Source organism: Lethenteron reissneri, chromosome 3 (assembly GCF_015708825.2).
Source record: "Lethenteron reissneri isolate LAM-NWPU_2019-01 chromosome 3, ASM1570882v1, whole genome shotgun sequence".
NCBI classification, from domain to species: Eukaryota; Metazoa; Chordata; class Hyperoartia; order Petromyzontiformes; family Petromyzontidae; genus Lethenteron; species Lethenteron reissneri.
In genome coordinates this window covers 5,046,063-5,072,342 of record NC_083781.1, presented here as the reverse complement: position 1 = coordinate 5,072,342, position 26,280 = coordinate 5,046,063, and the positions used below count along the sequence as shown (strand labels likewise).

Here is a 26,280-nt window from a genome sequence, read left to right as displayed (position 1 = left end):
CAAAGGTGTTTTTTATCATTTGAAGCTCCGGACAGACAATTAAGCTATACAGCTAACGATGGAGCAACCATATATTTACAGTAATATATTCTGAACGAAGATCTCTTATAGGTCTATTTAAAGCACATATTATAACACAAGCACTGAAAGAGTAGGTAGCTCTGTATATTTTTCCAAACCAATCCCCAGATGGATGGCTTGGCAATTAAGGTGTAAATCACCAGTTACATGAAAATGGCTCGGTGGTTTAGGAGTTAAAACACTGAGCGAGCAAGGCTGGTGGTGCAATATAAACTGCATTTGCTGTGTTTATTCAGCCTTCACATACGATTTTCCCTCATTATTCGCGAGGGATCCATTCCGGAGATGCTTGTGAATAGAAAATTTTGCGGATAATGATTTTGGCCTACGGAAACATAACTTTGGAATGAGTTACCTTAAATTATAAATATGTAGTGGATTGTATAACTAGAAGAGAGTTTATCTGAGGCAACACGGTTTTTATTTAACAGCAATCCCTAACACAGAGGGGTAGCGGCCCCTCACACCCGATACCCTAAGGAGGTAGCCCCTCCGGACTAATACGTCTTTTACTAGCTAATCTTCAAGTCCTCCTTGAGTGAAGCTTGGGTCTTCACTGGTTATAGCTAGATTCAACCCTAGCCAGGGGTATGACTCTGCCCCTGGGCTCTTCTCTTCAGTTTTCACTGGTTAGCTTGAGCCGACCTTAGCCAGGGGTACTGCTCTGCCCTTGGGGCTCTTCTGTTCAGGAGGCTTCTTGTCTTCAGCTGGACGACGACTGCCGGGACCGTTCAGAGGTCCGGCTTTTATGCAGTGCCGTGGCTCGCCCTGCCCCGGCCACACCTTCCTTCCCGAACCTTCCAGAAGGATCTGGGGGTGATGTCATCCCCCAGCCCCCCTCCTGGGGTCTGTCCCTTTAAACATACCGTTCCATAGGGTTACCGTTGGGCCCTCATGGGCCATAGTCTCTGAGCACTGGGGCTCAGCCCCTCTTCTGCCCCCTGTCGGCATGTGGCCGTCACTACCGGCTAACTGCATGGGGATGACGCGTCTTCGCCCAATTACACCTTTACACATACGTAAGCTATTAAATACATACAAATGTATCATAATAACACGAGAAATTGGTGATGATATACAAAGTAAAAATATATAAAAGTATTTAATAATATTCTATGGTTCTTTTGGTAAAGTCACGTAGATAGATAATAACACAAAAATAAAACAAAAATGAAAAATTAAAGTAATTAAAAATATCACGACGTTTCGATCGCAAGCTGTTTATGAAGGCAAGCTGTTTATAAAGGTTTAGAGATGGGCGGGGCAGCTAATGTTAATGTTGGAGAGGGCTCCGACACGGGCAGTAGGTCTACACCAATCAAAGCATTGCATCTCGCTCCACACACTCACACTGCTGACGGTGGAGTTTGACAAGAAAACACGAATCAAGTCATGACCCAAAGTGGTTGATGACATCTTTCCAATGATTGCTGAGCTTATAACCATCCTCTCGGTTGAAATTATGTCTGTGTCTATAAATATGGATGGCTTCATGAACGAATCTTTGTTGATAGCCAGTAGGCTTGCCAAGTACCATCGTCTTAGAGAAATAATTTTCGTGTGAGCCAGCTGCATTAAAATAATGTTCAGCCACGGCAGAAGTATTGGTCCTTTCTACGTGACTTTACCGAAAGAACCATAGAATATGAATGCCTGCAGTTACGAAAGTTTTAAGTCAATATTTAATAATAGTTTATAAATTAACTCACCTTAAATTATGATGATGCTGCACGCAACATCATCACTTTATCTCATCACTTTCTCGTCACATTCTCTCTCATCACTTTCTCTCTCGATGCAGTCGCGTAGAGTTTCAGATGCCATTCGCTGATAGCCAAAGTCACGGATAGCAAGTTCGTGAATAACGATTATATTATAACTCATTCTGTTGATCGTGTAATATATTTTTAGTTTTCTTTGACATTTTGTATTCACATTAGACTGCATCGTACCCCAAATAATTGATTACTGGGCTGGTTGCACATCAGTTATCTGAATAAAACATAACACACTACCATGTGCTGTGAGCTTGGAAAGACAGATTTAATTGATGTCATGAGGCAAGAGACTATTGTCAAAAGTGTAATTCTGAGCAACATGAAAGGCTGTCTTTCAGTCTGAAACATTTTACGGTTGAATTTCCAACAAGCCTTTTATTCTGACAACATTAAGTGGACAGCGGATATTGGATAAGACAACTGAGTTATATGGTTAGTGTGTATTGCTGATGTAGTAGCTCCAAAAACTGTTATTTAATCTCTTTTGTTTAATCATGACAGTATTTCATTTAAACAGCAATTAAAGCATTATTGTTTATTTTGTTAAGGACTTTAAAGGTGAAAGATAGTGTTCTACACATTCCAATTGATTAGTGATTTAAAAGAGTGTGCCTTGCTCAACACACATGTAACGGATTCCGGAGACACTTGTAGAGGTAACTTCTTTATTACAATACAACACTCCAACAGTCCAACTCTCCAACAGTCCTGATACTCTAATACAGCCTAGGTACACAGCTTAGCTACACAGCCTAGATACTCTACTCTGGCTACGCTCCGGAACTCGCCCTCACAAGGTCGTAGAGTCGGGAGTTCCAGAGTCCCACCACTCGCTCTCACAACATCCCAGGGTCTTCAGATGGCTGGTCGTGGGTCTTGGGTCTTGAGTTACAACTGGACCCCGATTGTCCAGGGAGCTCTCCTTTTATGCCTGGTCCAACGAGGGCTGGGGCCGTGTGCGCCACCAGACATCCCACAGAGCACACACAGCCCCCTTCCCCCCCCCCCCCCCCCCCCCCCCCGTTGGCGGCGCCCAGAGGCTTAAGCGTCTGGACGCCCTGGGAACCCAGCGCCTGGCGCCCAGAGGCTTAAGCGTCTGGACCCGCCCGGGAACCCAGAGCCCCCAGCAGCCCCTCCCTTCTTATGTCACTACACACACACAGTGTTATCTTTACAAAAACATACTCTTTGGTTCTTTCACCTGAAGATGGTCGCTTGTTGTTGCGATCAAAACGTCGTGATCTATTATTTTTTCTACCTGCGTGACTTTACCAAAAGAACCAAAGAGTATGGATTGCTGCAGTCACGAAAGCTACAAATCAAGATTTTACACAAACATTGACTAAGGTTAGTTTCGACTCATTGAAATTGTCTTACATTTATCTACTATTATCCGTGGGTTCACGAAAATCTTATTTTATACTTCTAAATAGTTTTTTTTTTATGATGATAATAATGACGAAATCTATAGCACTGTAACATGGATAGTTATTACAAGGATACTGAAAAAGCCATTAAACATTTGTCATGAGCCCACTGCAGCGAGAAATCAATGTGGTGTCACTCGTGGCTCCTGAAGGGGTGGGTTTCAGGTGAGTTATTGAATGACAGCAGTGGCTCGGGCAGCAGTGGCAGACTGTAGAAACGTTTAGTAAATAGGTACGCTAATTTTGTTACAACAGCTGGTCCTTATTGTTTAATTATGTCCACAGTTATTCCATCTAGTTCTGGAGCTTCCTCTTGTATTCATATTGTGCAGGACATTGGTTATATCTACACATGTGTCATCTGAAACTATTATCTGTTAAATAAAATGCCGTGTATGTATGTAAATGTATTTATTTATATGTATTCTAAAGTGCAAACACGTAGGTATCTGAATGCACAAAAGCAGACTTACAAATATACACAATAGACAATCAGAGAATGTCTCCTTCATGTTTCTGCGTAAAAATATGATTACACAACCCATCTGCCCCCACAGTATTCTGAGAGGCATAATATCAGCAACAATATATGTAAAAACCAGTCTAGAGTTTGCTTGCACTGAATCAATGCTGCTGGAATTATTAACTCCCAGAATGTCGTGTACAAAAAAAACTTTAATTATTGTATGTGGAGAGAAATATAGAACGCAAATATTGTGTGATTATAATCACACATCCCAATTGAGATAATTATCTTTTTTGTTAATCATGTTCCCCACGACACGCATGATTTTTCTGATAAGGAATAATAGATAGACCCTCATACATGTGTAATAATCCTCCCGGAGACGGCTTCGGAATCAGTCCTTTATTTCCACTTCCAATACACTGGCTCACTCACTCTCCGTTGCTGGCAGACAACGGAGAGAGGACAGACTACACACTGAGTCCTCTCCGCGCACGTGGCAACCCCCAGCCCCCGTCCGCGCGTGACCCTGCTCCTGTTAGTTTCAGTCTGCTCGCGATCGCTCTCTCTCACTCGCTCTTAACACCTCCGTCACGTGGTTCCCCCAGCCAATCGTTCATGGACAGCTTTGACCATTCTCGATGGTTCCCTGTCAATCCCGGGACCACGCCCCTCATCCGGCTCCCCATTTGCTGGGACCCCGAATGGCTGGGCCAATCACTCCTGATGACCTGTCGTGATGATGCATGGGCCATGGTTCCTATCTCAACCCTTATTGGCTACAAGCAGGACCGGCAAGCCCATTCCCACGTGAACCCTCTATGGCTGTTATTACATCACCCCCCCCCTTGGTGAAAAAAATTCAGCCGTTTCGGCTGGGAAAAGGGTGAAGAACCAATTCCGCGACATCTTATTAGGGCACCAAGGTGCGTTTAACGATTTGAGGGTGAACCGGCGTTCGTGCGCCTAACAACATGTATAACAGTCACCCATAATAATTCTAAGAAAATCACACCATACATTAGGGCGCCCCTGCAGCGCGTTAACGACAGGGAATTAGCGAATGATCGAACGTTAACGAAACGGAAAAGATTTCGACCGCGTACGCGACGCGGGACCCTCTCCGCTCCCAGCGCAAGGTCGCTTCGCTTCCGGATGAACAGGAGGTGGCAGGCTCGAAGAAGAAGTAGGTTGTTGGTGCATGGTCACGTCCAGGGCGGGCCCCGTTGGAGGGGGGGCAGCGGGGGCTTCCTCAGCCCTCAGAACCTGTTCATCTGCAGGAGGCACAACACAGTCCCCCTTGGGATCAACGGGCGTGTCAAGCGGCGCAGTCGGCCCAGCAGAACCCGGCAGGTCAGATATTGGGGATGAAGGACCGACACGCGCGTCAACATAGGGTTTAAGTCGCGAGGAATGAACATACCACCGACGTTTGCCGTATTGAACGCGGATACTTTGCGAGTTCCGAACATCTACGAGCGTCACAGGCCCCCGCCATGGCCTGTGCAATTTAGGGGATGTGCCCGCCGGTACCTGGGGGCAGTGGAGCTACGCCAGGTCTCCCACTGACCAAGGCATGCGAGTATGCGATCGACGCGCGTACCGTTCGTTCCTTGCCTGAGCACGGGCCGTCGCACACCGGGCAGCCTCTCGCGCTTCCGTTACTCGTTCAAGCGAGTCACGCACGTGGTCAGGCAGGGAGCGGGACGGTTGTTTACTCGGCGTACCCAGTTGCACATCGATGGGTGGAACATTTTCACGGCCATACATCAAAAAAAACGGCGAGTATCCCGTGGACGTGTGCGGAACCATGCGGTATGCCGCCAAAACGCCTGGTATGTGCAAGTCCCAATCGGTTTGCTTTTCACTGACCGTGTGACAAAGCATAGCGGAAAGGGTACGGTTGAATCGTTCCACCATACCATCTGTTTGTGGATGGTATGGGGAGGTGCGAACCTTCTTTGTACCTAGCGCGTCACAAACTTCCTTAAGCAACTTAGAGGAGAAATTCCGACCTTGATCCGTGAGCAGCCTTTCAGGTGCCCCTTTGTCCATGACATACCCGTTCAGGAAAGCGTCGGTGATGGACGCTGCCGTTTGGTCGGGTAGAGGCCAGGCCATCGGCCATCGAGAAAAATATTCCACCCCGACCAGAAGGTATTTATTGCCCCTAGCCGACGGGGGAAACGGCCCCAGAATGTCGAGAGCCACTAATTCGTTGATACGGGACACTTCAATGGAACGCAACGGTGGTACATAGTGGTTCCGAGGCGGTTTCCTCTTCGCACAGTCATGGCACGAGCGGACAAAATCATTGATGTCCGCCGTCATACCGGCCCAGAAAAAATCCTTTTGCATCGCGGCCACAGTCTTTTGGACGCCGAGGTGCATCAACTTATCAGCGTGCAGAGCACGGAGCAGGTCGTAGCGAAGCGAAGTAGGCACCACCAAGCGTGGTTGGTCAGACACCCCGTCGGTACACATTAACAATCCCGATTTACCCCGAAACATCCGCCACTTCCAGCCCGCCAATTGCGATTTCTGTTTCCCAATCAATTTGCGTAGTGGAGACAGCGAGGCATCGGCCTCCTGCTCGCGCAACCAGACCGCGTGCGGCAGCCGTAAGGTATCATCGGTGTCCACCGGCACCCGCTGGTCCTCCTCTTTCGCTTTCGCCCCTGCGTCGTCCTCATTAGCTATCGCCCCCATAACCGGGCAGGGCGACGTGGGCGGCGCGGCGCAGCGGTGCGTGCCCGTCAGGCAAGTGCACGGAGGAACGGGCGGCAGCCGCGAGAGCGCATCAGCGTTCGCATGACGGGCCCCCTTTCGGTATGTTATATCGAAGGAAAATTCCTGTAACGATTCCAACCACCGGCCCAGTTGGCCTGACGGCTGATCCAATTTGAGGGAATATTGCAAAGCCGCATGATCAGTGCGGACCAGGAATTTCCGTCCATACAGGTACGGTCGGTACAATCGAACAAAATGGACAATTGCCAAAAGTTCCCGCCTTGTCACGCAATATCGTGTTTCCGCAGGGGAGAGAACCCTACTGCCATACGCCACCACCCTCTCAATCCCGTCTTTACGTTGCGACAAAACGGCCCCAATGCCGATATCACTAGCATCCGTATCAAGGATGAACGGCTGTGAAAAATCTGGGTAATCTAACGTAGGCGCCGTGGCGAGGTGGTTCCGAAGTGCCATAAACGAACTTTCTTCCTCCGCCCCCCATTTAAACCTTTGATTTTTCCCAGTCAGAACGTGTAGCGGTTTTGCCAACGTCGCAAAGTTCTTAACGAAGCGGCGATAATAGGAAGCGAATCCAATAAACCGCCGAACATCACCCACTGAAGTGGGTGTGGGCCACTCACGTACACACTTCGTTTTCAGAGGGTCAGTGGATACACCGTCCGAACTGACAATATGACCCAGGTAACGGACGGAGTGTTGCAGGAGGTGGCATTTCTTCGGTTTAAACTTAAGGTCAGCCGTACGCATTCTTTGAAAAACTGTCTCAAGGCGTTGCAGATGTTCCTCGAACGTGCGGCTAAAGACAATTATATCGTCTAGATATGAGGCACGTTTCCCACTGCAGTCCCGCCAACACCAATTCCATGAGGCGCTGAAACGTGGCCGGAGCCGCGTTCAGGCCCATCGGCAGCCGATTAAATTCAAAGAGGCCTTGCGGCGTGCGGAATGCCGTTTTGGGTTTTGACTCGTCATCGAGGGGAAGCTGCCAGAAGCCCGAGGACAGGTCGAGGGTGGAAAAGAATTTAGCACCCGATAAAGCATCCAATGAGTCATCCATCCTCGGTAAGGGGTACGCGTCCGCCACCGAGATTTTGTTCAGCCGGCGGAAATCAACGCAAAACCTCGTACCACCATCTTTTTTCTTTACCAAAACGACGGGCGCGCCCCACGGACTATTGGATGGCGAGATAATATCCGCCGCCAGCAAATCATCTACCGCACCACGCACGTGTTCCCTTTCCGCCGGGCTCATGCGGTGAGGGTGCATACAGACAGGCGGCGACGCACCGGTTTCAATATGGTGCGACAAAAGCGACGTGCGTCCGAGGTCCAAATCATTTTTGCTGAACACATCAGCGTACTGCAGCAATAGCGAACGCAAGGCGTTCCTATGTTCATTTGACAAAGAGGAATTCTCTCCGCATAAATCCGCAATCCAACGTTCTTGTGAACGATCGTGCGGAGGCCCATCCGCGGGCATCTGAGCGCGCGGCGGTTTATTACAAGAGGCGAAATCGGTAGTGGCGTGAGCCAGCACCGATCCCTCCAGAACAACAACGCGATCAGGTCCCCCATTCAAGACCTGTATGAAAGGTGCCTGACCTGGGCGCACGATCGTTTGTGCCGCCGCCAAAGAAAAAGATTTCGATACGGAATTCGATGGGGATAATAGCACGCCTTTCGCACCCTTTGCCATCTGAAGTGGTTTTCGGTAACGTAGCGGAATAAGCATTTGCGCTCCCGATGGAACCTCGACCGTAGCCGCAACTACAGCAGTAACTGCGTTACCTGTATGCGCTGTGGCCAGCAGGGAAGGCAGGAACGCCATCCTACGACCCCCCGGCATTTCCAAACAGTCCTGGTCGACCCGTATTCGCAACGGCATTCGGCGCAGGAAATCCGTACCCAACAAGCATGGAACAGCTAGTGAGCGAGAAATTAACACAGGTCCTGCGGCGGTAATATTTCCAATAGCGATGCTCACATCCACCTGTCCGCAGATGCCCATGCTCCCCCCATTGGCGGCAACACACGCATCATTAACCTTGCGTATTCTGGACGCAGGAATGGACAACAAATGAAAAATTACATCCGAAATGATGGTAGCCGATGCGCCCGTGTCCACCAAGATACGGACGTCAACGCCGTCGATGGTACCGCGTACCGTCGACGAGCCCGACGCCGCTGCCACAATCCTGCGAGCCAATTTCTTCCATTGTGTAGCAGAGCGTGTCAATGGATCAGGAGAAGTAAAATTACCCTTAGGAGTGTAAGAATGAATGCGAGTGGATGAGTGATGTGACACGACCTGCCGGGTGTCCGATTTGTGCCGACTCGCCCGAGTTTGTTGCAGCTCCGCGGCAGGTAGAGAAGATGAAGGTCCCCTTGGCGGAGGAGACGACAGCAGAGGTCGGCAGCGGCAGTCACGGGCGAAGTGGCCCCGTCTGCCGCACTTAAAGCACGCGGCCGATGTCGGCGGGCGGTCGGACGACCCGGCCCTCGCACGCGGTCGGCCCGTGTAGTCGCCCCGCTGGTCGCGCAGCCGCCGGCCCGGAACCCTATGCGGAACAGCAGCAGCCAGCATGTCGTCGTCGCCCGAGTCGTCGGAGCAGTGGACAACCAGTCGCGGAGACCACCCCAGAGGCGGCCCATCGATCTCGGGTTTCCCCGTCCACGCCGCCATCTGGTCCCACCGCTTGATATTAAACTTAGCGTCCAGGCAGCGCGCCACCCACCGCGATGAAAGCGGTTCGTGGCCGCACACTGGTAGAGAGATGTTGAGCTCCTGAGACAACTCCAGCATACGGGAAAGGATGAGAGGATCTAAATGCTCGGCCGTCGCGTCGGGGTAGGCGGCCATGGCCATCGCCATCAACGCCCCCCGATAGGCCAACGGCGATTCCTCCGGTGCCCGGCGACGCGACATAAATTTTCTGGTGGCCGATGTCGGCGGGTCGTAAAATTCCGCCATCTCTGTGAACGCGTCCCGCAGCGTCTTCTTCTTGGACGCCGGGATGGAGCGAAAGACTCCCAGAGACACATCATCGAGCAGCGTAGGTAGCGCTCCCAGCGCTTCTTCCTCCGTCCAGTTGACAGATCTAAAAGCTGACTCGAAGCGCCACGTAAAAGCACTCCAATCGCCCCCGGCGATAAATTCTTTTATTTGTGGAAGGCGATGTCCGCGGAGGCAGGCGCGTGCCGCGGGCGTCTCCGGCCGCCGTTCCCGCTCTCCGCTCAGTGCAGACAAAATGGCGTCCGGCGGCCGCGTGGTGGCAGGCGCGCCCAAAATGGCGGCCGACGACTCTGGCGCAGCCGCCCCACCCAAGATGACGGCGTCCTCCCGCGTGGCAGGAACAATGGCGGGTCCCGCCTCCAGAGCAGGATCCCTTCCCGCAGCGTCCAGCTGATCGGCGATCTGGCGACCCACGGCCGGTGAGGACGCCACCGCGGTCACCAGACTTAGCAGAATTGCGCGCAACGACTCAATCTGCTCCGCCATCAGCCGCCATTCGTCTCTTGGTCCTACGGTGGTGACATCCTCCCCCGGTCGACGCTGAGAGGCGTCGAGGCGAGCGTCATCAGCCGGCGGCACCAGGGCTGTAGCTCCCAACAGCTCATCTTCATCCGTCTCGACCTCTTCCTCCGACAGAGGCACGGGCAGGTTCTTTTTTCTGAGGTGCTTAGACATCTTGACGATCGTCCAAACAGTCGCAGAATTACTTCTGACACCAATGTAATAATCCTCCCGGAGACGGCTTCGGAATCAGTCCTTTATTTCCACTTCCAATACACTGGCTCACTCACTCTCCGTTGCTGGCAGACAACGGAGAGAGGACAGACTACACACTGAGTCCTCTCCGCGCACGTGGCAACCCCCAGCCCCCGTCCGCGCGTGACCCTGCTCCTGTTAGTTTCAGTCTGCTCGCGATCGCTCTCTCTCACTCGCTCTTAACACCTCCGTCACGTGGTTCCCCCAGCCAATCGTTCATGGACAGCTTTGACCATTCTCGATGGTTCCCTGTCAATCCCGGGACCACGCCCCTCATCCGGCTCCCCATTTGCTGGGACCCCGAATGGCTGGGCCAATCACTCCTGATGACCTGTCGTGATGATGCATGGGCCATGGTCCCTATCTCAACCCTTATTGGCTACAAGCAGGACCGGCAAGCCCATTCCCACGTGAACCCTCTATGGCTGTTATTACACATGTGTAGTGGATTCAATTCTTTGGAGGCAACATTTATTGATACCAACACAAAGGGGTAGCTGCCCCTTTACCAGATAACAACCTATGGTGGTAGACCACCAGGCAAACTACACTAATTACACTGGGAGTAGCTACAACGGACAGGACCCCGGCTTGGGTCCAGGTTCATGTGTTGGTGACTCTTCTCGGACGTAGAACATGGAACGTAGATCTTTAGGATAACAGCAACGCTGAACCCCAGTCCCTCTGGGGACCCGGTATATATCCTCACTTGTCGTGGCTGGCTCCGCCCTTGGCCACGACCACCTTCTCGAACCCTCTAGCAGGATCTCGCCCCGACACGTGACCACCACTAGCCCCCCACTTGGGGCCCCTGTGTAGATCTTACCCGTCACGTGCCTTCCAGGGTCAACTAGAGTGCCATGGCCTTTATTAACCCCATTCATGGCCGGCACCCTCACACCCCCTCCGAAAGGGGACAGCACTGGACGCCGAGCGTGGTGCTACTCAGCACTCTCTATCAGCGCTCACCGAGCCCCTCTAGGGCTGGTACTACACCCACATGTACCGGGTGTCCGCGATGTAAGTACATCGCACGCCGTGCCTCTCTAGGGCCGGCACCACACAACGACATCCGTGATGTCACTACACATGTATAGTAAATGTATACTGAATACAATATACAATGTCTTTGTTTGCAGTAATGTGAAATCGGTGTGAGTTCATTCAAGCAAGTAAACATGAAATATACTTCGCATAAACAGACTATAAAGTGCATTTTGGGCAAATGCGTTTTGGCTATGTGCATTAACTTAGGTTGCTAAAAAAGGATAGGGATGTTGAAGAAGCTCAAAGCAGGCAAAGTGTTCATAAATATATATTGGTGTTGTATGAAAAGTGTAGCTTTTTTATTTTATAGTGGAAAAAGCACAGGCAAGGGAGTGCTACAATCAGAGGCCTTCATAACATGTCAAAGCATTAATCCGTATTGTGCCGAATTGGAAAAAAGGTGGGAGCAGTGCTGAATATTATTACTATGGATATGTTGGTGGAAAAAAAAAACATTCAAATTGTTTTCAGCAGTTCACACATGTAAAATTTGAAAAACAATATGTTATAACAATGAATATAACCATAAAGGCATTGTTAGAAAGAATTAATAAAACATACAGATGGACAGATTTAGAGGTTGCTGGGAGTTACTTCCCAATACTTTTCAGTCCGCCACTCCTAAAACTGGTGTTTCTAATCATATTTTTCTTATTAAATTTGCATTAACAGCGAGCTTGCAGATTACTGAACCATGCGATATTTGGCATCATGCACAACAACCTTCACTAAACCATTCAAGACACGGAATATATCAGATTGTAGGTACAGGACAGTTATTATTCAAGCTTGACCGGGGTCAAAATTATGAACTGTAGAGGCTGGCAAGAGCAGGCCGGAGTTCTTCTGAGAAACGGAACAAAACTGAATGAAAAGGGCGTACCAATGTACCTGAACAAAAATACGTGTTGATCACCATGTATTATCTGCAGTGACACATGTATCATAAACAAAACAGATCAAGAGCTGAGCAGATATTAGCGTGTAAATATTGGGAATGTGTTGGGCATTCCAAGCCCTCCTTTACATCCAGAGTAGCGACATGCATACAAGTTAAGCATGTGTTTTGAAACAAGCTTACTGCTTTCTAGGTCACACATGTTCATTCTTTACCGTTAGATTTTGTACCACTGGTAATGGAAAATCGGAGAAGCAGCGTGCAATGTATGCGACAGGCACTTAACTTTGGCGGCACATCAGTAGAGCTAGAAAAAAAGAAGTGTGCATGCAGGACAGCAATTCACGGTGGAAATTCGAAAATAAATTTGGAAATGAATATTTAAATCATGCCTACCATTTAATCTGTACTATAACTCTTAGCTTAATATCTAACCAATTATAGGTAAGGATCTTTGTTTACATTTGTTGCTATATAAGTATCTATCCCAACCGCAATTGTGAATGTTTTTTACACGATTCTTAAATAGAATTTGCAGCACTCTCTTATTAAAGGCTTTTTTTGTTATCTTGGGATATGTGAAAGTCTATACACACAGAGACACATCTACCTTGACACACGCGAGTTAAGATCAGCAATTTCACATTTTAAATGGAGCCTTATCGAATATCAGCAGTGCAATGTGTCCGAGGGGCAGCGGGACAAAACATGTTTTGGTTGGGGAGGTGCACACGTGTCTATGATGTGAGGTCGCAAGTGCAGCATTAGAGAGTGGCGTGTGGAGTAATACCATTCCACAGACTGCGAGATTCTCTATAGTCTACATGCCGACATGCTTGGAACTCCACGGAGAGACGTGGATTAGCCTGATATGTCCCGAAGACGGATAATGGCTGGTGATCAATACTGATGATGGAGTGGCAAAACAAAAGGAGCGAACACACCTGAGAGCTCGTCCACCGCGGAGGTGGAACAACGAGATCAGCTAATATGCAGGAGGCGAGGTGGATTTTTCTATCTGAAGATCATAAGAAATTGTCATTACTTGGGAAGGCCTTCATCCGGCAGGGGATAGGTTATGGCTGATGGGAATTTGTTTTCAGTAGCACAATGGGAGTAAATTGGAAAATATATACCAACAAAAATACCAAGATACTTATACGAGAGGCATACTGCGAAACACAGTTTTGCTCTTAGCATAGAAGAGTGGTGTTGTTGTCCATTGTTTCACTGCTTTGTTTTTGAAACACGTACAATGTGGACTTAAAGCTTCCGTAACTGCAGGAATTCATATTCTTTGGGTCTTTCGGTAAAATTACGTACATATAAACATTTATACAATAAAAATATCACGACATAGGGTCATAAGCGAAGTGGGCAGGGCTAGTGAGAAATTTGCATGTAAATGTAAGATTGGAGAGCTGAGCTGCCTCCACGACGACGAAGCTGCGGAGGTGGCCATTGTATTGTGAGAGATTAGCATGTCCATATACGATCCTAGAGCCACCACCACATCGAGTAAAACGAGCAACAGTGGGTGTGTTAGTGAGACATTGAACCTGTTAATGTAAAGACATTTAACCTGTTAATGTAACACCAGAGAGTCGAACATAACTACTAACATCGGCAGGTAGGATGGAAACATCACAGCCAGTTATGACTTAAACTGGTTAGTAACGTCCTTCCAATGATAATTGGTTTTTTTACCCTTTTATCTGGCAACAAAACTGACACATTTTTTTACAAGGAGTCATGTTTGCATTGACCACAATACCTGCGGTCGGAATGCAAGCAAAAAACACAACTCTGATAATCAGTGTATGCACTGTCCTTGAAATTGATTGGTCCACACCCGAGACAGCTTTACTGAGAGCCTAGTTTCACATGGTGTTGGACCAGATGACGCCAAACAGCGCACAACTCAAAGACAATGCACCATTAGAGAATGAGAGCTCGAGGTAAGCATTTACACCATTGGAACCTCCTTTGCCAGTAGCAAAATATGATAAATGTTTTTTTACCCTATTATATGGCAACAAAACTGACACCTTTTTTATCACAAGGAGTCATGTTTGCATTGACCACAATACCTGCGGTTGGAATGCAAAAAAAAAACACAACTCTGATCATGTATGCACTGTCCTTGAAATTGATTGGTCCACACCCAAGACAGCTTTTCTTAGTGCCTAGTCTCACATGGTGTTGGACCAGATGACGCCAAAAGGCACAAAACTCAAAGAAAATGTACATGACTCCTTGTAAAAAAGGTGTCAGTTTTGTTGCCAGATAAAAGGGTAAAAAAAAACAATTATCATATTTTGCTACTGGTAAAGGAGGTTCCAATGGTGTTAATGCTTACCCCGAGCTCTCATACTCTGATGGTCCTACCGTGTTTCAGATCTGCCTTATGTTCACAAACACGGTCCAAGACATGTCGCTTAGTTTCCCCAATGTAACTACTGCAGACACAGCTTAGTTTGTAGACACCAGGGTATTGCATGTCAGGGATCACATCCTTCACAGATGGGATCAGATCACGAATTTTATGTACTGTGTTGAATCGAACCTGTATCTTGTGTTTGCTCATGATTTTGGAAATATTTTTAGTTACCCATGCTATGTATGGCAACGTGATGGTTTTGATTGGGTCTTCAGATGGTTCTTTCCCAAAATATTTGTTATAATCAGCTGTTATTTAAAATTTTAGCAATGCAATGTATACAACATTGCACAGTATTGCTGTAACAATAGAATTAAACATGAAAAAAAATTGACACTCAAATTACTCAAAAACACGACCTAGTTTCAGCCTTGTGAAAGTGATAGTATATGCGAATAAAACACAAAATGGTTACCTTCATAAAATGTATGCTTCTGGAAGTATTCTGCCATTGTAAAGCCATCACCACCCACATTCAGTTAGACTTCTTGCTGTTTTTTTATCTAAAGTCCACTTCATATGGCCCTTTTATGGGATCCCAGATCATATAACAGGGCCATATGGGGATACCCATAAATGTTTACATCATGGCTTGTACTCGTAATGCTATTCAGAGCATCTTAGAATAGGGAGCACTAAAGCCCTATACCAGGTTTTGGACTTCTCTTGGAAAATGTTGACTTGCATCCTTTTGGAAACTGAGGAAAGGGCTTTGCAGGGACACAATTACATAGCACGGACTTCTCGACTTGAATTTGTTTGATTAAAACAGCTCCCCTTTCTCCTTTCTCAGAGTATTTATTTTATAACAATTGAAAATCTTACTCATTTATTATTTGCGGTCATATAACGCAATGGCTATTATAGTGGTCCATGTGACAGAGCAATTTTAAAAAATTGGTGTGATTTTGGACTGATTGATACTTCTTGAATTTCGACCACTGAACAAGACATTTACCATGGCTCCTGCACTTACTATCGTGAAAGTAGAATTTTGGGAACATTTCAACATAATTGTCAATTTCAACTGAATTCAAGCATTTTATGTTTTGCCTGCTACTGTGGCCAAGTCTCGTTGCAGCAATATTTTACAATGTACGCGACAAGCAATGCTCAGTGATGTAATTGAACCAGCTGTGGTATCTACCTAGGTCCACTCTGGATTAAAATTATTACCGTGTGCCAACAACGACCAGTGATGGGTTAACAGATGCTGCCAGGAGTATCGTTGACCCATTTTATAGTCTCTGCTTTCCTTAAGAGAAACATGTGACTGCACATTAACCGAACGAAGAGCAAATGATGTGTACCATCGTGGTCATGCTTAATTTTTCCGATACTGACCTCTAAAACCAACACAATGTTTTACTACATATACTTGTATATCTCAAGGATTTTCATGTTAGCCTGTGCTTAATGCCATCTGGACCAGTCTGGATATTATTTATAGAATTAAATTGACACCATTTTCGTCTCACCTTATTTAGTCCCAAATTTGTACATACGATTATCAGAATGCAGGTTACAATAATATAGGATTATAATGGATAGTCGTACATTGTACTCCAGTGATAGTGCCCTATGCACGTAAATCTTCACTCCTAGCCAGCGCAGCAGTGTTTCCGAAAATATCGAGTGATAAATTAAGCCCTGACGTTGGCACAAAATATAGCCGCTCCATGCTGATACGGCCCAGGTCAAAAACACGTGTATATTTATATTAGCTGCTTTGAGCGAATCACACGAAGGATGCTTTGTGCTTGCAGGCTGGAACGATGGTAAGATCCGAGCGTTCACACCAGAAAGCGGGCGGTTGATGTACATCATCGACAACGCGCACGGGATGGGAGTGACCACAGTGTCCCTGACCGGTGACTGCAAACGGATCATCAGCGGTGGAGGAGAGGGCCAGGTCAGGACCGTTGCTCTAATTGACCTCTTTGTGCTATTTCGTCTCTGACCATTTCCTGTCATCAACAAGCGGTGGCAAAAGCCTCTCTCCAAATTGTTTCTAGCCCACAAATGACACTTTACGTCTGAACGACCTGAAAAGGTCCCTCTTATTAAGCTGACCATTGGAGTGGATTTTAGATACAAACATGAGAACATCTGTTTCATGAACTGACTTCATGCCTGCAGAGCATTATGTCAACACCACCGAGTTATTTTTTTGGGCATCAACCAAGGATAAAGATTATCATTTGTAGCAAATATGGTGGTTTCATCCAGATCACCAAAAAGTTTTCATTGTAATCAATTTAGTCCTACATACATACAGCATAAAACACGATGACACGCAACATCGTGATACCTGACAAGAGGAGCCTGTAATGACAGGAATAACATTGCTTGGCCCTTCTCCGTTGTGCTGTGAGCGTCCGTGTCTGCTTGTAATTCTAAAAATAATCATTCTTTGCTTATACTACTACAGCGATGCTACGAACATCAGAAAGAAGTGTACATCTGCTTCATAGATTACGAGAAAGCCTTTGACTCAGTAGACCACGACCGACTAGCAGCTCTATTAAAACAACTGGGACTAGATAAAAACGACATCAACTTCATCATTGCTCTTTATTGGAAGCAAACAGCCCAACTCTGATATGACAACGAATTGACAGACCCAACACCAATACCAAAAGGTGTACGACAAGGCTGCCCACTGTCACTGATTCTTTTCAACATCTACTCGGAGCAGATTTTGATTGAACACTAGCAGACAAAAACATCGGTATTAAAGTTAATGGACAATACATCAACAACATCAGGTATGCCGACGACACTGCACTGCTGGCCGATTCGGAACAAGACCTACAACAAATCTTGGACGAGGTTGCCGCAGAGAGTCAAATATGGGGCTTACGAATTAACAAAAAGAAAACAAAGGTTATGAAGGTCAGCCGAACTACAAGCGAAATAACAATCAAGCTGGACAGCGAAAAATTGGAACAAGTACACTGATTTAAATACCTTGGTGTAATCATTGACGATCAGTTGAACCATGAAGTCAAAATCAAGAGCAGAATTGAACAAGCAAGGCAAGCATTTATTAAATGGAAAACACACCTTGCAGACCGCAACTTGAGTACATCACTGAAACTGCGCACACTGAAATGCTACATCTGGTCAATTTTGCTGTACGGAGTAGAGACGTGGACACTGACAACAACAGCAACAAAAAGGCTCGAAGCTTTCGAAATGTGGCTGTATCGAAGAATGCTGAAAATCCCATGGACAGCCAAAACCACCAATCCTGCATAATGCACGGGCATAATATTAATTTGAAACCCCCCTGCCCACCTCCTACGCATTTTCCATATGCTAAATTCCTCTTGATATGCAAATTATTTTGTCAAGGTGCTCTTCTTCCCAACCTCCCCCCCCTCTAACCCAGCTTAAATATACGCTCCAAGCTTGGTGGTGTTTCCTTCTTCACCTGAGGACGGCTGCTTGCGTTGTGGCCGAAACGTCGTGAGAATTATTTTATTATGTTTTATTTTTATTATTTTGTTATGTATATAGGTTGAACTTATTTCAGACTAGCCAACCGTGTTAATCAGATGTGCAGGTAAGGGACAACAGTTTTAACAAAATCAGTTTTCAATCTAGGTTTAAAAGTGCATAGCTGCAGTGGTTTCTTAATATTGGAAGGACAATCATTCCAGACGGCCACAGAAGCACATCTGGAAGCACGCGATGCCGTGACCATCTTTGTTCGATGGTTAGCCACAAGCTGCTGTGAGAATGACCAGAGTTTGCGTGATGGTTCATGCTCCTAGGTTCGTGTTTGGGAGCTTGGGACCCAGAGTCAGCGGCTGGTGGAGGCGATGAAGGAACACAAGTCGTCCATCAGCTGCATCCGCCTGAAGCACAATGACAAGGAGTGTGTGAGTGCCAGTACTGATGGCACTTGCATCATATGGGATCTCGAGTGAGTCATGAAAATGCACACACATGGACACCCACAACCAACCAGCTATCACTATTACAAATCGATGAATGCTGTGTGGATGCTGTTGATAAGATGGGGGAAAATTGAATGGTAGATCGAATTGGTTAGAATTCAAAACAACACATTTGTGGATTATCAATACATAAATACCCATTTTGCAGGCAAACTATTACCATGCTCCCCTTAAAAATATAAATATTCCTAATGGTTTATAACCATATGAAAGGAATCTCAAATAAAATTAGTTACTTTGTGATTCGTAGCCTCTGGATGCAAAGACAAAGAAATGAACAGCATGTTGGGGCAAGTGTTGTTAGGGAGCACCTATGGAGGCTGGCACAGCACACGTGGTGGGTGGCCAGCATTACTCCCTGCTGCCTTTGTACTCACTTGAGGTTGAGTCGACCTAGGGGAGGCACAGGATCGGTCCAGGTAATCTTCACTGGTTTTAGCTGTAAGCGAGAATCGAACTCGGATGGGCAGGCTCGTAGCGCAGAGTGCTAACCACTGGGCCACCGTTCCCCTCTCTGGATGCAAACACACATGTGCCCACATGCATATATTCCGTTCCAGGCTTCTATATCCTCTGAAACGTTATTGAATGCCAAACTGCTCTCTTATGGGAATTATAAAAAAAACATTAAAGTGTCTCCAAATGAATAAATATTCTACAGGCGTATCTCCAGGACTTAATTTCTCACAGACTATTTTCTGGGGCCCTCTAACCCCCTAGATACCAGCCCGCTTTATCCGTCAGTACCCGGTGCAAGGGTGGGGGGCAGGGGGGGCAATAATTCAGGAACTTAGCCCTAGACAGCTCCATTTAAATTGAAACTCTATCACCATGTAAGCTAATAGCTTTCTAATTTATGTTGCCATAAACGATTCTTGACTTTTTTGAGAGAGTCTCGACATTATGAGAACAAGATATATTGATTCACTGTGCAAATTCATATCCTTGTTCAAGTGATTATTCTCTATTTTCTGAACAATTGCCCACTTTCTGTCCTGTCATTCTCTTCTGGCTGTCATTCTATCGCAGTTCTTATGTACCTCCTGACTATTTTTGATATATTGAATTGTGTGTGCACATTGACACTGAAAGTCTCTTTCGGTCGAGAAACTCTGGTCACACAAAAACATACAGAAAAACATCTAAGCTGTCACAAATGCAAATCCTCTTTGCTTTAATATTTAAGGCACTCAACAGGCAGAATCTTTTAGGAAATTCCAGCTGTCATAGATGATTGAATGGCCAATTCCCACATTCGTCTCTGTGACCGTTGCAAACAATGGAATGAGTGCCACCAGGAAGGGCTTTGCAGCCATGGTGAATCACACACAAACATACATATTGTGGTTGAACCTGGCAATGCCCTCCCAAGTGTGTGATTTACTGGCAGGTATTTTAAGGAAGCATGCAAATAATTTGGCGGGGCACATGGCTGAACGGGTGTAGCATATTTACAGCTTGTTGCAAGAGGTTTGTCGTTCAAGGCCAGCGACCACCTTGGTAAATGTTGTGAGTGAATTAACCAAAAATATACTTGCCTGCTTCACAGTGGACGTTAAAGGCCTCACGACGCATCGATGACGGCATCACGGGCATTTGTTTAAATTTCTCGCAAATTACCTAATTGCTGTAGGCCACATAGCAACATCGTCCTCTACTGTGAGACAACTGCATCCTCTGTGAAACGTAGAACCTTCCTGATGGCCCCATGCTTAAAGAATGGTGCAAAATACTAAATGTACGACTTTATTTAGATTTAATTACCACCCACTGCATTTTGCACATCTGAATCTGATGTTTTGCGGTAGCCAGGAAGGATGGCTAAGGGTGTCTTGTGTTTTTAACACAGATGTGAGTCATGTCCATTTAGTTGGAGTCTTTTTTTAATTGAACATTCACGCAAAGCAAATTAAGAGTCCTTGCAATACAGTACTTTGTTAGAAAATGTCACTTGACAAACTCACAACGAACAAATACTAGCTATGATGGGGCAGATATATCAATGAGATATTGTTTCAATCATAATTAAGTTATTTTTGGTTATGTTGCGTCAGTGTAATGTAACTCTTTTTAACTATATCCCTCCACCATCTGACAAAGAAAATCAAATCATGTTGTCACGTGGGCAAATATGCCGATTGTTTTGGTTTATCAGCAAACCGGAGGAATGTTGAAAAGCAAGCAAAATGATGACATGTTTTAATGCCATTTCGCTGGAGATTACAACCAATGTCACGAGGTATTAACAAAATCTTAGCTCTTCATGAGAGAGCTTCCTGAAGCAGGTCCTTAAGTAGATACCAGAACCTCATTAGGACAGGCATGCAGGGGAACCAGCTTCATGATTACAGTTATTCAACCCCCCAGGAACATTAGACCAGACAAGAATAGGTTTTCCCCTTTTTTCTGGCAATAAAACAAAACAAATCTTTCTACGTGACTTTACCAAAAGAACCAAAGAGTAATTCCTGCAGTCACGAAAGCTTCAAATCAAGTTTGAACAAAACAGGTGTTCAGATGTTAAAACACCAAACTGAAACATTTTGCAAGGAATCATGTCTGCATTAACCACAATACTTGTGGTCAGAACGCACCAAGGACTGAATGCTGATGTACCGGCCCTGGTGAGACGCTACCTCACCAACACTTACTTCACCTGGATTGGTACATTCTACAAACAAAATGAAGGTACCCCAATGGATTCTGCCTTATTGCCAGTGGTAGCAAATGTTTTAATGGAGAAATTTGAGACAGATGCCATCCAGACATCCATCCTATGTCCTTCCTTGTGGAAGAGATACGTAGATGACACGTTCGTCATCTGGCCACATGGCCTGCCAGCTCTGAACCAATTCTTCAACCACATCAATTCCATACACCCAGCCATAAAATTCACCATGGAGGTGGAAAAAGATGGCAAGTTACCATTCTTGGATGTTTTAATCGAAAAGAGACCAGATGGCTCATTGGGCACTCTGTCTACAGGAAAGCCACCCACACGGATGCCTATCTAAAACCTGACTTTCACCACCATCCAGCCCAGAAAAATTCCCTCAACAAAACTCTACGCCATAGGACTCATTGCATTTCCAACCATCACCACCTAGCCAGTGAACTGGAGCACATACACCAAGCCCTCAAGATGAATGGATATTCGGATCGCACAATCCGTAAAGCTGTCAACCCAACCGTTGGGAGAAAACCACCTGAGGACCAAATCAAAACCCTCACCTTGCCATACATAGCAGGGGTCACCACAAAGATTTCCAAAATCAGGTCCGATTCAACAGTACATAAAATTCGTGATCTGATCCCATCTGTGAAGGATGTGAACCCTGACATTCAATACCCCAGTGTCTACAAACTAAGCTTTGCCTGCGTCAGTAATTACATTGGGGAAACTAAGCGACATGTCTCAGACCGTGTTCACAAACACAAGGCGGATCTGAAACATGGTAGGACCAACACCTCTGCCGTGGCTGATCATTTTATTAATGCTGTGGGCACACATAAAATTGATTTCTCCAAGACGAAGGTACTGTGCAAACCCACTGGCTATCAGCAAAGATGTGTTCATGAAGCCATCCAGATATGTAAACACAGACACAATATCAACCGAGAAGATGGGTACAAACTGAGCAATCATTGGAAGGACGTTATTAACCAGGTAAAGTCATAACTGGCTGTGATGCTTCCATCCTACCTGCCTATGTTTGCAGTTATTTCCGACTCTCTGAGTTACATTACCTTGTAAATGTATTTACATTAACAGGCTAAATGTCTCACTAACATAGCTGCTGCTCCCTTTTCCTCGATACGGCGGTGGCGCTCATTGTTTAATAGGCTGAATGTCTCTCATTAACACAGCCGCTGCTGCGGGAACCGTCTCACATTGACATGCTAATCTTTAATCTCGAGCAATACAATGGCTTTTTCAGCACCGTAACCGTGGGGTTACATTAACAGATTGACATGCTAATCTATAGCAACACAATGGCCGAGGTATACCTAGCTCTGCGATCTTACAATTACTTGAAAATTCCATCTCTAGCCCCACCCACTTACCCTTGGGTTGTACCCATCTCAAACCTTTATAACCTATGGCTGCAGTCGCTCTCTCGCTATATTTCTTCCTGCCTCAGCAGTCTGCCTGCTGTATTTTTTAACCTGAAGACGATTGCTTGTGTTACGATCGAAACGTCGTGATTTTTTTTTCTACATGACTTTACCGAAAGACCCAAAGAGTATGAATTCCTGCAGTCACGAAAGCTTTATGTCAAGATTCATACTCTGATAATATATGCATTGTCTTTGAAGCTGATTGGTCCACACCAGAGACGGCATTCTTTCAAGCCTAGCCTTTTGGCGTCCTCTGGTCTAACACCGTTTGAGACAAGGCTCGAAAGAAAGCTGTCTCTGGTGTGGACCAATCAGTTTCTGACCATAAGTATTGTGGTTAATGCAGACATGATTCCTTGTAAAAGGTTTCAGTTTGGTGTTTTAACATCTTAACACCTGTTGTGTTGCCATAAAAAAGGGGAAAACCTATTCTCAAAGTTTGGTACTGGAAAAGGAGGTCCCATGAAGTAGACCAGATGTTCCTTAGGCCCCATATATATGCCTGGTGTGTGGGAACCGAGTCACCTACTCTGAGCTAATTCAATTCATAGTATTAAATAACACTTGACTAAATTCATAACACCATATTCTTAGGTTTTTTAGGTAAAGTCACGTAGGTAAAAACATTAAAAAGTAAAATAAAATAAAAATCACGACGTTTCGGAGGCAACACAAGCTTCCGTCTTCAGGTGGTACCGTCACAGCCACGACAGCTGTATCAAGTAAATGAGAGATTGCAGAAGCTACCACTCCGTTTATATAATGGTTGGAGAAGGTGGTGGGGCAAGGGCCGCATACTTTTATTAATATGGTAAGGTGAGGCTTAAGACTAAGAATAGACTGCATAACAAAGGTGCGGTTTGTGACTCAACCTGTAACAGGGAGACCACCACTAAACATGGTAAAACAGTGATGGTTGTCTGTCAAATAAGATTGGCAAATAAGTGTAGTTAAATCTTTTTTGCATGGTTAATCACATCTTACCTACGTGACTTTACCGAAAAAACCTAAGAATATGAATCATTGCAGTCACGAAAGCTTCAAATCTAGAATTCATAACACCGGTAAACAACTCTATCCATTTAAATAAAATAAATTGATCATTTACTTTAATAATGTAGCACCAACAATCTCTTCATTGGACTTCCATTACTAATTAATTATCTTTTTGATTTGGTGCCATTTTGTATTCATTTTTTTTCTCGGTAGTAGTCGGGTTTTAATTATAAAATTATGGTACAGCGTTGTGGGATGTTCATCTTCTTGGTTCTTTCGGTAAAGTCACGTAGAAGGGAAGTAATAAAATAATAAAAATAAAACATAATAACATAATTCTCACGACGTTTCGGCCACAACGCAAGCAGCCGTCCTCAGGTGAAGAATGAAACACCACCAAGCTTGGAGCGTATATTTAAGCTGGGTTGGAGGGGGGAAGGTGGGAAGAAGAGCGCCTAGACAAAATAATTTGCATATCAAGAGGAATTTAGCATATGGAAAATGCGTAGGAGGTGGGCGGGGGGGTTTCAAATTAATATTATGCCCGTGCATCATGCAGGATTAGCAGCATCAAAGGGAGGGGGAAGGGGGGTAACATTAACAAAGGAAAGGAATGTTAATAGTATGTAGCTGCAGTTGCTATACAACCACGAAAGCTTTAAATCAAAATTATGGGATGTTGTTGAGATTAATGACGCTATATAAAATGAAAGTAGCATTACATTTTATCTGAAAGTGATAATCCCCTTAAACGCTAATTTAATTACACTGAACCAATTGACGCTTCACGAGCATTACAATCGCCTTAAAGATGATTTATAACCAGCAGAATACACCTTAATATAATTAAGGAAAGCTTATTCTCACCAATCGCGTAATATATTCAACTTCTTATATTGTCGGTTAGCCTCACAATATCTGCAGCAAATGTTACATATTTATACTCCAACGATGTCTCTGAGATCTTCGGATTGCCTTCTCCTAAGTCAGGGGTCGGCAACCTACGGCTCCGGAGCCGCATGCGGTTCTTTACGGGCTGCTTCTTGACGATATGTACGTATGTACAGTATGTACTCAGATGCATTGCGGCTCTTGAAATACTGAATTTTGTACCGAATTGGAAAGAAATGGCTCTTCTTGTTATTTTGGTTGCCGACCCCTGTCCTAAGTACTCCAAGATCGGGGCTTTTGCCAGGGCATCTCTCAGACTATGGAATGCTTTGGTAATAAGGCAATCAGAGTCGTTCGAGCAATTTACATCTTTCTTGAAAACTAAAATATCCTCGCCCTAGTTCTGGCCATTTACCCTGCAGGGTTATGTTTATCTCCTGATTTCCATGCACGGCGCGCATTGGTGGGATCGACGGATGAAATACACCTTACAAATGTAAATTATTATTATTACTACTACACTAATATAACCAGTCAATCACAACCAAATCAACCAGCAATCAACTATAAATTATTAAATAGGTTCACCTGCATGGGATGTCCTAATGTTGTCATGGCACTAACTGAAGGACCCGGATCAGGAAGATTTTTGAAGAGGAGAGCTGAGCTTTTGGGGAACGTCTGATGACGCCGGATGTAATCCCCCCAACGAAATGTCGTAAATAATTGTCAACATGTTGCTTGATTTTTAACATTCCTCCAGTTTTAGTGAACCAAATCAACTGGCATATTTATGCTCTTAGTTTTTTTTTTCGGTAAAGTCACGTAGGTAAAAAATGAAATTAATATTAATAAAAGTAATAATAGAAATAAAATAAAAAAAAATACTTACTACTATAGGGTACATTTATTATATTTCTATTATTACTTTTATTAATTTTAATTAAATGTTTTACCTATGTGACTTTACCGAAAAAAACTAAGAGTATGAATCCTTGCAGTCACGAAAGCTTCAAATCTCGAACTGGTATATTTGCCCACGTGACAGCTGGCTTTGGTTTGCTCTCTCGGGTGGTAGAGAGTTAAAGTAAAAAAATAACATGCCAACAAGATGATCTAACCCAAAATAAACTAATTATGAATCGTAATATAGGTCGTGAAAGCCAATGTATACGATTTGTTAGTTTTTTTCCTATTTATTTTATCCAGGTTTCATAAGTAAAATAAAATCTAGTTGAAATCATTTATTTTCCTTTTTTTATTAGTTATACATTATATATGAAGATGTTTACTATTAACGGTCAAGTAGGGTCAAAACAATCACCTTTACCCAGCAGCCCATTTTAGTTATGTTGCTGGTCCAACTTTTGTTGTTTAATATGAAGCATATTTAAGTTATATATATTTTCTAATTTTATTTATTGGAAACCATTTTATACATTTCCAAAGTATAGTTATGCAACTAAAATTATGCAAAAGGCATTTTACAGTGAAAGGAGCATTTAACAGAGCATGTTTATTTTCCTCTCACGTTCGGCACTCATGCCTCTGTCCATGCAAATTGTAATTTCTGTATTTATAAACAGGAGTACAAGTAAGTGGCTGTTGTACAAGCATTTTTTCCTACAAAGTGTACTTTGTATTGCCAC

General features: G+C 45.0%; 1 protein-coding gene across 1 annotated transcript in view; it reads left to right on the top strand.

The window, feature by feature from the left end:
• CFAP52 (cilia and flagella associated protein 52) overlaps positions 1–26,280 on the top strand; it is an 81,298-nt gene that overhangs the window by 39,414 nt on the left and 15,604 nt on the right. The window contains exons 10-11 of the mRNA XM_061556070.1: positions 16,427–16,572; positions 18,440–18,591. Coding sequence (XP_061412054.1) covers positions 16,427–16,572; positions 18,440–18,591 — 298 coding nt within the window. The remainder of the gene's footprint in view (positions 1–16,426; positions 16,573–18,439; positions 18,592–26,280) is intronic.